General features: G+C 42.3%; 1 protein-coding gene across 3 annotated transcripts in view; it reads right to left on the bottom strand.

Annotated features, from left to right (window-relative positions):
• Positions 1-413: 413 nt before the first annotated feature.
• The window catches only part of CAPN13 (calpain 13), a 78,312-nt gene continuing 66,007 nt past the window's right edge, over positions 414-12,718 (bottom strand). For all 3 annotated transcript variants that reach the window (XM_077843701.1, XM_077843702.1, XM_077843703.1), the window contains 4 exons: positions 11,118-11,246; positions 10,088-10,143; positions 9,476-9,533; positions 414-863 (listed from right to left, as the gene is read on the bottom strand). In XM_077843701.1, coding sequence (XP_077699827.1) covers positions 9,507-9,533; positions 10,088-10,143; positions 11,118-11,246 — 212 coding nt within the window. In that variant the 3' untranslated portion in view covers positions 414-863; positions 9,476-9,506. The remainder of the gene's footprint in view (positions 864-9,475; positions 9,534-10,087; positions 10,144-11,117; positions 11,247-12,718) is intronic.

Here is a 12,718-nt window from a genome sequence, read left to right as displayed (position 1 = left end):
CAGGTTAGTTGCTGTTTGTCCTTCGTACCAGGATGAGTCCGCCTCCCAATGTTGACCTTATTCCTGAGCATGGGTGTTTGCAACGGCGTATCCCTGCCCTACACCATCTGCCTTCTGATGGTGTCAGCTCAGAAAGTCTCCTCCCTCCTGTCCTCTCGACACACATATTTGTAAGGGTTCTCCCACTGGGGAATGCTTCCAGGAATGTGGCCTCAAACCACAGATTCTCCTGAGTGGGATCTGGTCTGGTTACTCTCTGGAAACTCGTCTATGATGTAGTGGGCCAAGCTCTTTCAGAGAGAACTTTATGAATAAAGAGGGATGGAGACATTGGCCTTGCTGGCTGGATTTCTCCTTCCCCAAACATTTTTTTATCCAGAATTATGATCCTATTTGTCACAGAGTCCAAAACCTTTATAGGAACTGTGCTTTACTTTGCCATTTGGCTGTGAAACAATCAGGATACAGACAGCGGGAAGTATGATTACTTTGCAATGCCCAGCGGACTGTGCCCATGTTGCCCCCAGCACCCTGTGGGTGGGCAGACTGGCTTATTCTGGCTTTTCCTAGAAATGAATTGGACTGGAGGGAGGCAGCCGAGATGAAGCTTCTCTCCTTCTTCCACACAATGGAACATCTGCTTCATCCTCCAGGGTATCCGAGGCTGGTGTCCTGAAGTGTTCAGGGGATCTGCTCTGGGACCTCAGGCTTACTAGGGCCTGACCCAGCTGAAGACTTGGCCCTGGTTCCTTGAAGGCAGCTTTGACTACATTTCAGGGAGAGCAGGTTTCATCGTATCACAATCATGGGGGCAGATTATTGTGATGAGAGCCAGATTCTTGAGGGATCACTGGGAGCTTGTCCTAGAGAAAGCACAGATGCTCAAATGCAGAAGGCCAGGTGAGTAAAGAAGCTTTGCTTCCTTTGAGTGACCACAGGGGCCTGGACCCATTCCCACAGACACTGTTTGGGATCACGAGACAACAGAGGGAGTGTATGTACCACCTGATGTTGAGGCTGGACCAGCTCCATCACCTCCATGGCTCCCCAGTGGGCAGAAATATCTCCACCTCCTTCTCCAAAATTCCTCGGGGGCACCCTACCCACCACCTACTCTGTCCTTAGTCCAAACGGGCACACTGAGCACCTGAGCGCCTGTGTCAGAAAGGAGGGTAAGTTTGGGAGATGTTCTTCTGACCTCCTGGGCAGGCTGGAAGGGCTGAGACCAGGAGCACCTAGAATGACAGCAGCTCTTTCCTCTGTTTCAGCAGAGCTAAGGTCTGCTGTAGAAGAGTGGCTTTTCTCAAGTGTACATCTCTTGGATTAAAGTGATGTTCTTGCGTGGACATTTTTGCTACAACTATAATCAGCTAGCATTCCTGGCCTTGTGGTTAAGACCTGATTCTTCTCTATCTCTTTCTTCTTGAATCTTAAAAACTCTTTTCTCAGTCTATTTACTAGCTTGCTTATTTTTCATAAAAGTCCAGCCTAGCATGTAGAATTTAAAAACGGTATAATAAGGCAGAAAGAAAAAAACAGCAGTCCCCTGTCCCATTCATGCCCTAAATTCCTCTTTCCAGACTCTTTCTTTTGATGTGTACCTCAATATTTCCCTGTGATATGCCTGCACAGTTACCCCTGGACTTGTCCATGATTAATTGCCTGACTTCTTATGCTGGGAAATTGGGCTGGCATGCTCCTAACTCATTCTATACCTGCACTTCTCCCCTCCATTCTCCAATATATTTATGTCACATTTTTTTGTTAAATCCATATTCCATTTTTATTTTATCACAATTATGTATGTACAAGTTCACTGCTGAGTGAAAAAATACTCCAGGATCACTTCTTTTTTTTCTATAACTCTTTGTTCTTCAGGAGTTAATAATTACCTCATTGAAAAAATCTGCTTAGTCTCTGTCATTATCCTAATAATTCTTCCAAAATTTCTCCAGCAAAATTTTAAAATCCTTCTGAGCACAATTTTACCCATGATTAAGTAATCAGATAAACTACTGGGTCCATTTTCCCCAAAGATGACTCTGCTCCCTGTTGGTCTTCTTCCTCTCTCTTTCTGTGGGACTTCCCTAGTTAGTGAAGGGTCTAGTACTGGATCCTATTTCCTGGATGCCAACTCTTCCTCCTTCTTGGTTTACGCCCTTGGAGTATTCAAGTCATTTTTTTTTCTAGTTGGATACAGTTCTCTTTAAAAGCCAGATTTGGAAGGCTGGATATGCTGGGTTCTCTAGTAATCACCAGGTGTATGTTGGCCAAGGCAGTGGAGAGTTTCACCTCCCTGGAAGCAAATCCAGACTCTCAACTCTCAAAAAGAATGTCTTTGGTAAGCAGAATAGGAGATGTCACCTTCATGCAGAGTAGGACAAAATGGCCCATTCCTTAGGACAGTTTACTTCCATGTAGTAGTAAACTGTTATAAATAATAACCTTGTTAGAGTAAGGCACTTTATTGCCATACTGAGAGTAGACCAACATGAATGTAGATGACATTAGCTAGACAAACTCTCAGCAGTGTGACTTACACCTTACTGATTTACTTACTTACTTACTCTGGACTTGAAAGCAGATAAGGGCAACAATAGCCTTAATTCTCCAAGCATCATATACCAATACATTGAGCATTAGCATTTTTTGACCTAAACATTGCCTGCAATATGACAATGGGGGTACATGCTTCATTCAAAAGAAATAGGTATGATGGGAAGGGAGGAAGAGGAGTTGTCTGGTTACACACTTCTATATCCTAATTTACTAAGTGAGAGTAGAACAGATGGGTTGGAGATAAGAGAGAGAGGAACAGAAGTGTTCTCCCAATGGGAGTACATGCCAGCTTGCCTGGTGGGTCTAAGCAGGCTGATGAAGAGGCTTTAGCAACCCCAACCTCTGGGGAGAAGCTCACTTAGCTCATCTGACAAGGCCTTCACTTGTTCTAGTGACAGCTTCATTGCCCAGAGGGTCAGATGAACAAGGAAAGGGAACTTTTCTCTGGATTGGATGCTGGCCAATAGTGAGAGTCTCTTTGCTAACCTGGGAGTGATGGAAATCCTGGAAGAAGGTAACTTTGACTTCATAGTAGCAAAACAAAGGGGTGTTGGGCAGAGTTGAAATGTGCCCTGGACTCAGGGAAGCAGTTTTCAAAAGGATGAGAGGATCAACAGGTCAGACAATAAGCCTTTTATAAAAATATATATAGCATGACGTCCTAGAGATTAGAACAAGGTAATGTTAATTATCTGCTTTCCAGTAATCCTGGTAGGCAAGAAATAGACAAATAGCTGATGGCAGGAAGAACTGGGTTGAAGACAACATTTATAAAAATTGGGACAAGAACAAACAAAGGAAGACATGAACCTGAAAGGGCAATTTCTTTCAGTCATTTGGGAAATTGTTATTGAGTGGTTCCTCTATGCCAGGCTTTTTGCAGCGTGCTAAGAGATAGCAACAAAAAGACATACCTAAGCTTACAGTCCAGCAGGGAATAGAGACATCAAGCAAGTAATTAAAAGTGTGTTGAATCAGCAAACTACAAATTGAGGGGGAACTTCCTCAGCTTGACAAATAGAATCTATGAAAATCCCACAGGTAACATTATACTTATTGGTAAGAGTGTATTCTCCCAACATCAGGAACACCAAGCAGACAAAGGTGTCTGCTTTATTCACCTTTAGTCAGCATTGTCCTAGAAGTTCTAGCCAAGAAAATTAGGTAAGAAAAATAAAAAAGGCATCCAGATTGGAATGGAAGACATAAAACTACTTGCAGTTCTACAGATGACATGATTTTATGGATATAAAACCCTAAGGAATCCCCTAAAAACCATTAGAACTAATAAATGAGTTCAGCATGGTAGAAGAATGCAAGATCAATATACAAAAATCAATTTTATTTCTATATATTAGCAATGAAACATCTGAAAATGATATTATTTATAATAGCATCAAAAATACAATACTTAGGAATAAATTGAACTAAGGAAGTGTAGAAGTTCTACATTGAAAACAATAAAACATTGCTGAAAGAAATAAAAAACTAAAACAATGGAGAGAAGTCTCATGTTCACAGACCAGAAGGCTTTAGATTGTGAAGTTGACAATACTCTCTGGATTGATCTACAGATTTATGTAATTGCTATCAAAATCTCAGCTGCCTTTTTTTCCCTGCAAAATTTGTCAAGTTGATCTTAAAATTCATATGTAAAAGCAAGGAACCCAGAATTACCAAAGCAATCTTGAAAAAGGAAACCAAGCTGGAAGACTCATGCTTCCTGATTTCAAAACTTACTACAAAACTATAGTAATCAACACAATGTGGTACTGGCATAAGGACAGACATATAGATCAATGGAACATAATGGAAAATTCAGAAATAAATCCTTACATTATGATAAATTGACTTTTGAAAAGGGTGCTAAGACAATAAAATGGGGCAAAGAAGAGTCTTTTCAACAAGCGGTCCTGGGACAATTGGATATACACTTGCAAAAGAATGAAGTTGGACTCTTACATCACACCATGTAAAAAAAAATACCTCAGAAAGGATCAAATACCTAAATGTATTAGATAAATTAGAAAACTTTTAAGAGAAAAATACAGGAGTAAATATTCATGTTCTTAGATGAGGTAATGATTTCTTGTATATAACACTAAAAGTTTCAAGTGACACAAAAAAGTAGGTAAATTGGGCTTCATCAAAATTAAAAACTTGTGTTCTATAAATGATATAACCAAGAAACTTAACAGACAACCTACAATGCAAGAAAATCTTTGAAAATCACATAGGTGATAAGGGACTTATAACTAGAATGAATATATATATATATATAAAGAACTCTGACAAGTAGGTTAAAAAAAGTTAAATAAACCAATTTAAAAATGAACAAGGGACCTGAATAGACATTTCTCCAAGGAAGATATACAAATGGTCAGTAGCACTGAAAAGATGTTCAACATCATGAGCAGTCAAGGAACTGCAAACCAAAACCACCATGAGCTCTCACTTTACACTCTGTAGGACGGCTATAATAAAAATGACAAGTTGGCAAGGATGCAGACAAGTCAGAATTCTCATTCACTGCTCGTGGGAGTGCAAAATGGTGCAATGGCTTTGGAAAGCATTCCCTAAAAATGTTACCACAAGAGTTATCATGACCCAGCAATTCCACTCCTCAGTATACACACAAGCAAAATGCAAACATATCGATGCAAAAACCTGTATACAAACAACCATAGCAGAATTATCCACAACAGGCAGAAAGTAGAAACAACCTAAATAAATGTCCATCAACCGATGAATGGATGAATAAAAGATGGTATACTTACAAAATGAAACATCACTAAAAAGAAATTGGCACTAAAAAGAAATGAAATCTTGATACATACTACCACATGGACGAAAGAAATAGATCACATGTTACAGGACTCCAATTATGTAAACTGTCCAGAACAGGGAAATCAATAGATTTAGAAAGCAGATTAGTGGTTTCCCAGGACTAGAAGGTAGAGCAAACATAGGAAGTGACTGCTGTTGGACATGGGGTTCCTTTGTGCGGTGATCAAAAATGTTCTAAAGTTATATTGTGGTGATGGTTGCATGGCTCTGTGACTACACTGAAAGCAACTGAACTCTATATCGTAAATGGATAAACCATATGATGTGTGAATCACATTTCAATAAGGCCCTAGAAAACATAATGAGTGGGTAAATACAACAATAAAGGGTTCTGAATGTCATGATCCAGGCAGTGTGATAGTGAGTAAATAATATGAGAACCCAATGCGGTTAAGGCACGAAAGATCAGGACTTATATAACTAACCTTAGGGTTGAGCAGACAGTAGGGGCAAAGGACCTGAGATTGGGAAAAGAATGAAACATTGGAGGGGAAAAAAGGTAATGCTGGCATGGTGGAAGTAGAATGCAGGAAGGAGAGATGCAAGGTATGGTTAGGTAAGTGGGCAGAGGCCAGGTGATACACTCCACGTTCATGACTTTAAACTTTTCCTGAATAGTAGATAGGAAGATGTTGAAGGGTTTTAACAAGGGGAATGCAATGATTGGATGTGAATTTTAAAAAGTGTGCTTAGACTGTAGGAAATTAACTTGAGCGAAGGAAGTGGATATAGGAAAATCAGATAGGGGGCCAATGCAAAAGTCAGGGAGAGAGATGATGTCTGAGAAATCCAAATTGAAGTAATTTGGAGGGGAATGTGGGAGGAGAAGATGTGGAGACAATTAGCTCTTATATGAAGTTTGGTTGTAAAGGGAGGAGAGGGAGTTGTAGCTGGAAGGGAATACGGATGGAGGAAATTTAAAGAATAAGCATGTTTTGATGGGAGTTGGAAGACTCCAGATGAGAGATTTAGTATTCAGAATACAGAGGAGAGAATTCATTCTATTGGGTCCTTATGAAGGGAGAAGGTAATGAGATCCAGAACATCCTCAGAGACATACGCCCTCTAGCACAACAGGAGGAAGGTGGGAGATGGTTATAGATGAAGGTGAGTTTGTAGATTTGGAAGCAGAACTTCTTTATCTTCCTGCCTCCAGTTCTGCATAGCAACCCATCACCCAAGAGTGAGTGGATCTACTTTAAGAATATGATGTCAGAGGGCAGTGATTAATAAGGAAGATAGGGAGCACTCTTAGGGATGATGATGACAGGTGTTAATGAAAAAGACTGAAACACACATAACCATGCATCTTATATTATACTTCCTTCTTACACAATGTTCAGAACAGGAAGTATAGAAAAATTAGTTGAGAGGGAATTGGGACCCTATATAGGAGAGAGGATAATGAGAAACAGTACAGTTATTTTAAAAGTTCAAGCTTTAGGTCCTGCATGCTAAATTAGCTTAAAGATACAATTGAAGAATCATTCCTGACATTAGAAAGCATGCAGATTGGAATAGGAAATCAGGCGACTAGAAATGGGAAATATTCAAATGCCCTATTTTTTAAAAAGATATGAAAGGAGAATTCAAGAAAATACAGGTGAATCTAATTAACTTTGATCTCCGAATGTTTGTTAACTTGTATTTATTAAGAAGCACCAAGAGTTCATCAGGAAATATTAATGCTAAAATATCATTTCTTTATGGAGAGAGTGTCTGTCTCTTGATTTCAAGGTACACAGTTGGGAGATTCAACAAATGCCCTACAAAAATTATAGGGTCCCCAAATATGCTGTTCTGCTGCTGCATAGCAGAACTGTGTATTTCAAAGGGACATTGGCATATAGAAAAGGCCACCAATAGGTCTCAGATAAGAATCAAGAGGACTAAGTAAAAAGACAGGCCTTGGGGATCCCTGGGTGGCTCAGCGGTTTGGCGCCTGCCTTCAGTCCAGGGCCTGATCCTGGGGTCCTGGGATCGAGTCCCACATCAGGCTCCCTGAATGGAGCCTGCTTCTCCCTCTGCCTGTGACTCTTCCTGTCTCTCTCTCCCTGTGTCTCTCATGAATAAATAAAATCTTTAAAAAAAAAAAAAAGACAGGCCTTGATGAGGCAGAAGAGTTGTCTGCAAGTATGTGAAGGTCTGGCACGTGCAGTCTTTTTTCTACAGTGGTCCAGAGTAGAACTTGAAGCATGGGGGCGGGAGGGGTGTTCCAGGGAAATAGATTGTTGCCTCGAGATTAAAAACAAAACAAAACAAAACAAAAACCACCTAACACCTGGAAATATCCAACAATGGGGAACACAAAATTTTGAGCACCCCAGTCCTGGAAGGTTCTGGCAGATTGTTGGGGCTGCTGTTAAAGTAGTCTGGGGTATGGACTATGTATCTCTAGAGTCTGTTCCCTGAAAATAATCATGTAGAAGAAATGTGACATGGGCATTAATTTTTCAGCACGCTTACGCTAGAGGTATAGATGTTGATGATGCCTACAGATGTGTGAACAGCTGCACAGTGAGGCAATGGTAGATCTGAGGCTGGACCCAGTTCTCATCTCCCCAGGGTCTGATCATTTCTACTGCTCCACACATTAGCCTTTCCTGTGATGAGTGATTGCCTTCCTTTCCTCTTTGGAATTTCAAATTAAGAATTATAGAGTGAAACTGAGCCACTATTTTACACCACATACAAAAACCAACTAAAAAAAAGGATTAAAGACTTGAATGTAAGGCCTGAAACCATAAAACTCCTAGAAGAAAACATTGGGGATAAGCTCCTTGACGTGGGTATTGGCAATGACTTTTTGGATTTGACACCAAAAGCCAAAGCGACAAAAGCAAAAATAATCAAGTAAGACCAAGAGACATTTTTCCAAAGAAGACATACAAATGGCTAACAGGTGCATGAAAAGGTAGAACATTCTAGTAATCAGGGAAGTATAAATCCAAACCACAGTGAGTTATCACCTCACACGGGTTAGAATGGCTATTTGAGAAAAGACAAGATATAACATGTGTTCGCAAGGCTGTAGAGAAAAGGGAACCCTCGTGTACTCTTGATGGGGATGTAAATTGATGCAGCCACTGTTGAAAACAGTATGGAGGTCCCTCAAAAAATTAACAACAGAACTATCATATGATCTGGCAACTACTTCTGGGTATTTATCTGAAGGAAGCAAAAACACCGACTTAAAAAGTTATGTGCAGCCCATGTTCACTGCAGCATTACTTACAACAGGCAAGACATGGAAACAACCTAAGTGTCCACCAAACAGATGGATGGATGATGAAAATCTATTTTAATGCAAAGAACTATTATTCAGCCACAGAAAAGGACAACACGGAGGGACCTACCTTGAGGGCATTATGGTAAGTGAAATAAATCAGAGAAAGACAAATGCTGCATGATCTTACTTATATGTGGAATGTAAAAACAAAACTCATAGATAGAACAGATCGATGGTTCCTAGAAGTAGGAGGTGGAAGGGTGGGCAAAAGATGGTCTAAAGGTACAAACTGCCAATCATAAGATAATTAAGTCCTGGGGATGTGATGTTCAGAGCTGTGACTATAGTTAACAATACTGTATTGCATATGTACTTGGAAGTTGCTAAGAGTAAATCATAAAAGTTCTCGTCACAAGGAAAAAACTGTGTAACTGTGTGCAGTGATGGATGTTAACCAGACTTACTATGGTGATCACTCCACAATATATACATATATCAGATCATTATATTGTATACCTAAAACTAATACATTATTAAAAGTCAATTATAGCTCAATAAAAATAAGTGAATAAATAAGAATTCTAAATCTCTCACTCATGACTTTCAGGCCACACTCTTTCATAAATGCCCACTGCTCATTCGATCCATGGCTTGGCTGAAGCCTACAGCACTGGCTTTGAAATTCAGGGGCCCTGAGAGGTTGAGCGTTGGTTCACACAGATAAGGACTCTATAATCTCTAGGGAGGCTGTTTCCAGGGCAAGAGTCTAGTGTGCAGTCTTGGGGGAGACGAGGAAATGTGCTCCTAGAAGGAAATTATTCTAGAGCTGCCATGTCTTACCTGGACTCTGGGGTCTGCTCTACTCCTTGCTTCAGTTGTACATGACCAGGTTCATCCACTGAGAAATAAGCATCTTCATTATGACATAGCTTTAAATTCGTTCCCTTAATACAGAGCAGGATAAATGGTACCCTCTTCCCTCTCAGTCTAGTCTCAGAGATCTCAACATTTCCAGCTAATTCCACCCCAGAAGGAAGCCTCAAGCCCCCATTACAGCGTATCTTTTGCTACTTGAGTAGCTAGACAGAGAGAGGGATAGCTGGGGTTGACCAGCTGGCTGGGCCAGAGGCTCTTTCTAAAGCTCACTGGGAGTAAGTTTGATGTACAGTGAGCTCAGCAGGTGTTCTTCAGTTCCCTCCTGGATTTATGACTCCCACATAATCCTCTGCTTTATTAAGCTATTGGAAAAAAATAAAATCTGTCTGCCAAGATCCTAAAGCAGCCTTGGCAGCCAGCAATATATAAAGGCAGTAATTGGAGGCAGGGGGGCCGGCAGCTTGGCTGGCCTTTGACAGACTATCCAATATCCCCAGGGAGAAAAATGCTCCTTGGAATCAGGAGGAGAGGTGGCCTGAGACTGTGCCCTGTGTCTGGGACAGGAAGGTACCTCACCTCCATTTTTGTCAGGTAGAGTCCTATTCCATCCTTGGAGAGGTTCTGGAAAGTCTCTAAAGAGGAAGAGAGGAATCAGGAGAGGCCAAGGGAAATAAAAGCAAACACGGTGTTTCTGCGTACTCTCTCATTCTCTCCAGTGTGCCTGGCCTCCCTCCTTGTCTCTTCTCAGCCAAACCCCACACCTATGGGACAGCTTTCTCTGACTGCTCTGGTCCTCACTCACCTCTCCCTCTTCTAGTGCCCTTGCACTCTGCACTTTTCTGTATATGGCTGAGGAGATATGTGGGTCTGTGTTATAAAGTATTCTATGGGCACAGTTTCAGGAAGCTCCCTTGTCCAACTGAGAAATCTCTGGAAGTTTATGCCTCGTCCTTCTTTGTTTTATGCTTCCAGGGCTCTGTTCTCTCAGTCTTTATTTGTCTCAGAGCTGTGGAGTTTACAGAGGTGCCTCTTGCTAGGAATGGGGTGAGGATTAGGATAAGGCAAGACCCCACTTCTACCCCAACACAACTCTCGAGATATATTATGGCTTGGGGTTTTACATAGGACTTCATTGAAAAAAAAAGGGTAGGCTGCTAAGAAGTATCCAAACATCTGACATACATAGTTGAATTTCTGGAGCCTCCTGCCCTCACCTATTCACTTGTGTGTGGATTCCTTCAGCAGAGACCCCAATCATCCATTGCAAGACTATGGAGTAGGTTTAAACCATAAACAACATGGAGAGGGAACTCAGTGAGTTAAAATAACCGGTTTCTGAAAGAGGCAGTAAGTAGGGTGATGAGGAAATAAGAGACCTGAAATAAGGGAATGTCCTGGACAGAAAGAGTGTAGAAGGGACCCAGGGGACCCAGCCAACTCCACCATTACACAGGCTAATGTTGGCTCTGCCTCTTGGAGCAAGACCCCAGCCCACCCTGCACCTGAGGTCTTGCCCAGGCCTTGGGACAGTAGTGCATTCCTGATCCTCTCCTGTGTTTTTTGGTCATTGCAAAGGTCTCCAGGATGTCCCCCAGGTGACACTTACTTGCCATGGCTTCAAGTCGCAACAGGAAGCAGACCAGGCTAGGGAAGCTGACCCGGCCGCTGTTGTCACTGTACCGGAGGATCATGAGATCCAGTAGCTCATTGCTGATGGAGGTCCCTGCAAGGAAATCTGGGCCACGGGGTGGGTTAGTGAGTGGGAGGAGGCTGGGTGCTAGCAGGTCTGGTCCTCTGATGTGCCAAGTCTGAGCAACCTTCCTGGAGTGGTGGCCTTCCACCACTGTTCCCTATTCAGTTTGGCTCAGGGGCCCATTCAGTCCACTTCTTGGTTCTCTAGCTGCCTCCTTCTTATTGGCTGCTGGGCCCCAGTGACACTGTACTAGAACTTGGCCAGATATCAACTTCAGATAGTCAAGACACTGACTGCTCTGGAGACATCAGCCTTCACAATCATTGGATAATTCCCATGTGAACTGGGAGCTTCCAGAACACCTGGAAGCTCCCAGCCCTGCCTTTGTCAGGCCTGTCTCTGCTGGTGACCTTAAAATGACCTTGTTTCTCAACCCCAGGACTGCCTGTGGGTCTTAGGTGTGAATGCTGCTAGTGTGAGCAAGTATGGTTCCTGGAAGTGGGAGATTAAGTCCTAAGTTGGTAGATCAGGAAAGAAGCTGGTCCTCAGAGAGGAGACCATGCTCAGAAGGTGGCTACAGGTGGGCAACACACAGGCACCTTGGTTTCTTCAGGCCTGCTTGTCTTGCACCTCTAGTTATGAGCTCCAGGAGGCACCAACCCCAAAGCAGACAACAGCAAACTGGCAGATGGCCATGTCTACAAGCTCTGGAGGACAAGCAGACCCTTGCAAGCCAAACCATCCATCAAGGGGGTGAGCCTGGTTGTCCATGGGCCCCATGCACCAGAGACATCTGGTTTCTCCAGCAGCATTAATAAAATATGAATTTGAATGCCTTTGGTTAGATAGGCCTGCACTCTCGAGCTTGTCACATTCAAAAATCACCCTCTTTTCTTACGGTTAACTCCATTACCCCTTTCAGTTATCTACTTGGTCCTTGGAGAATTTCTAGTTGGATTCCAACTCTTCTCTATCTGTCTCCCTTTTATTATTCTGGAGTCATTAGTGCGGTCTCCTATACGATTTCATCTTTCTATAACTATTCCAGGGTTCTCAATGTACGGTCCCCAGACAAAGGGCATCAGCCTCACTTGGAAACCTCTTAGAAATATAAATTCTTGAGCCCCACTCAAGCCCTCTTGAATCAGAGATTTGGGGTGAGGGATGAAGCTCATCAATCTGTGCTTTAGAAAGCTTCCAGATGGTTCCAGTGCACACTTGAGTTTGAGAACCACTGCTCTCTGCTATGAAGAATTAAGGGGAGAACAGATGCTAAGGTAGGAAGACGCTTCTCCCTGCCCTCCCCTCTGGGAGCCATAGGAGGAGGAACCATGGAGCCTCTCCTCCCATCATTTACCTAAGGGAATCTGATCCTACATTTTCTCCAGGAAGATGTGTTTCCTGACTTAACCTTCTGGTGATCCATTTCCTCCACTGGCACAGGACAGACAATGACTCTTGCTCACAGAGTAACTCAGACAATTAAACAAGATGACATAAGTACGAGCTCTCCC

This window comes from Canis aureus, chromosome 12, assembly GCF_053574225.1.
Source record: "Canis aureus isolate CA01 chromosome 12, VMU_Caureus_v.1.0, whole genome shotgun sequence".
Taxonomy (NCBI): Eukaryota; Metazoa; Chordata; class Mammalia; order Carnivora; family Canidae; genus Canis; species Canis aureus.
This window is presented reverse-complemented; position numbering and strand designations above follow the sequence as displayed.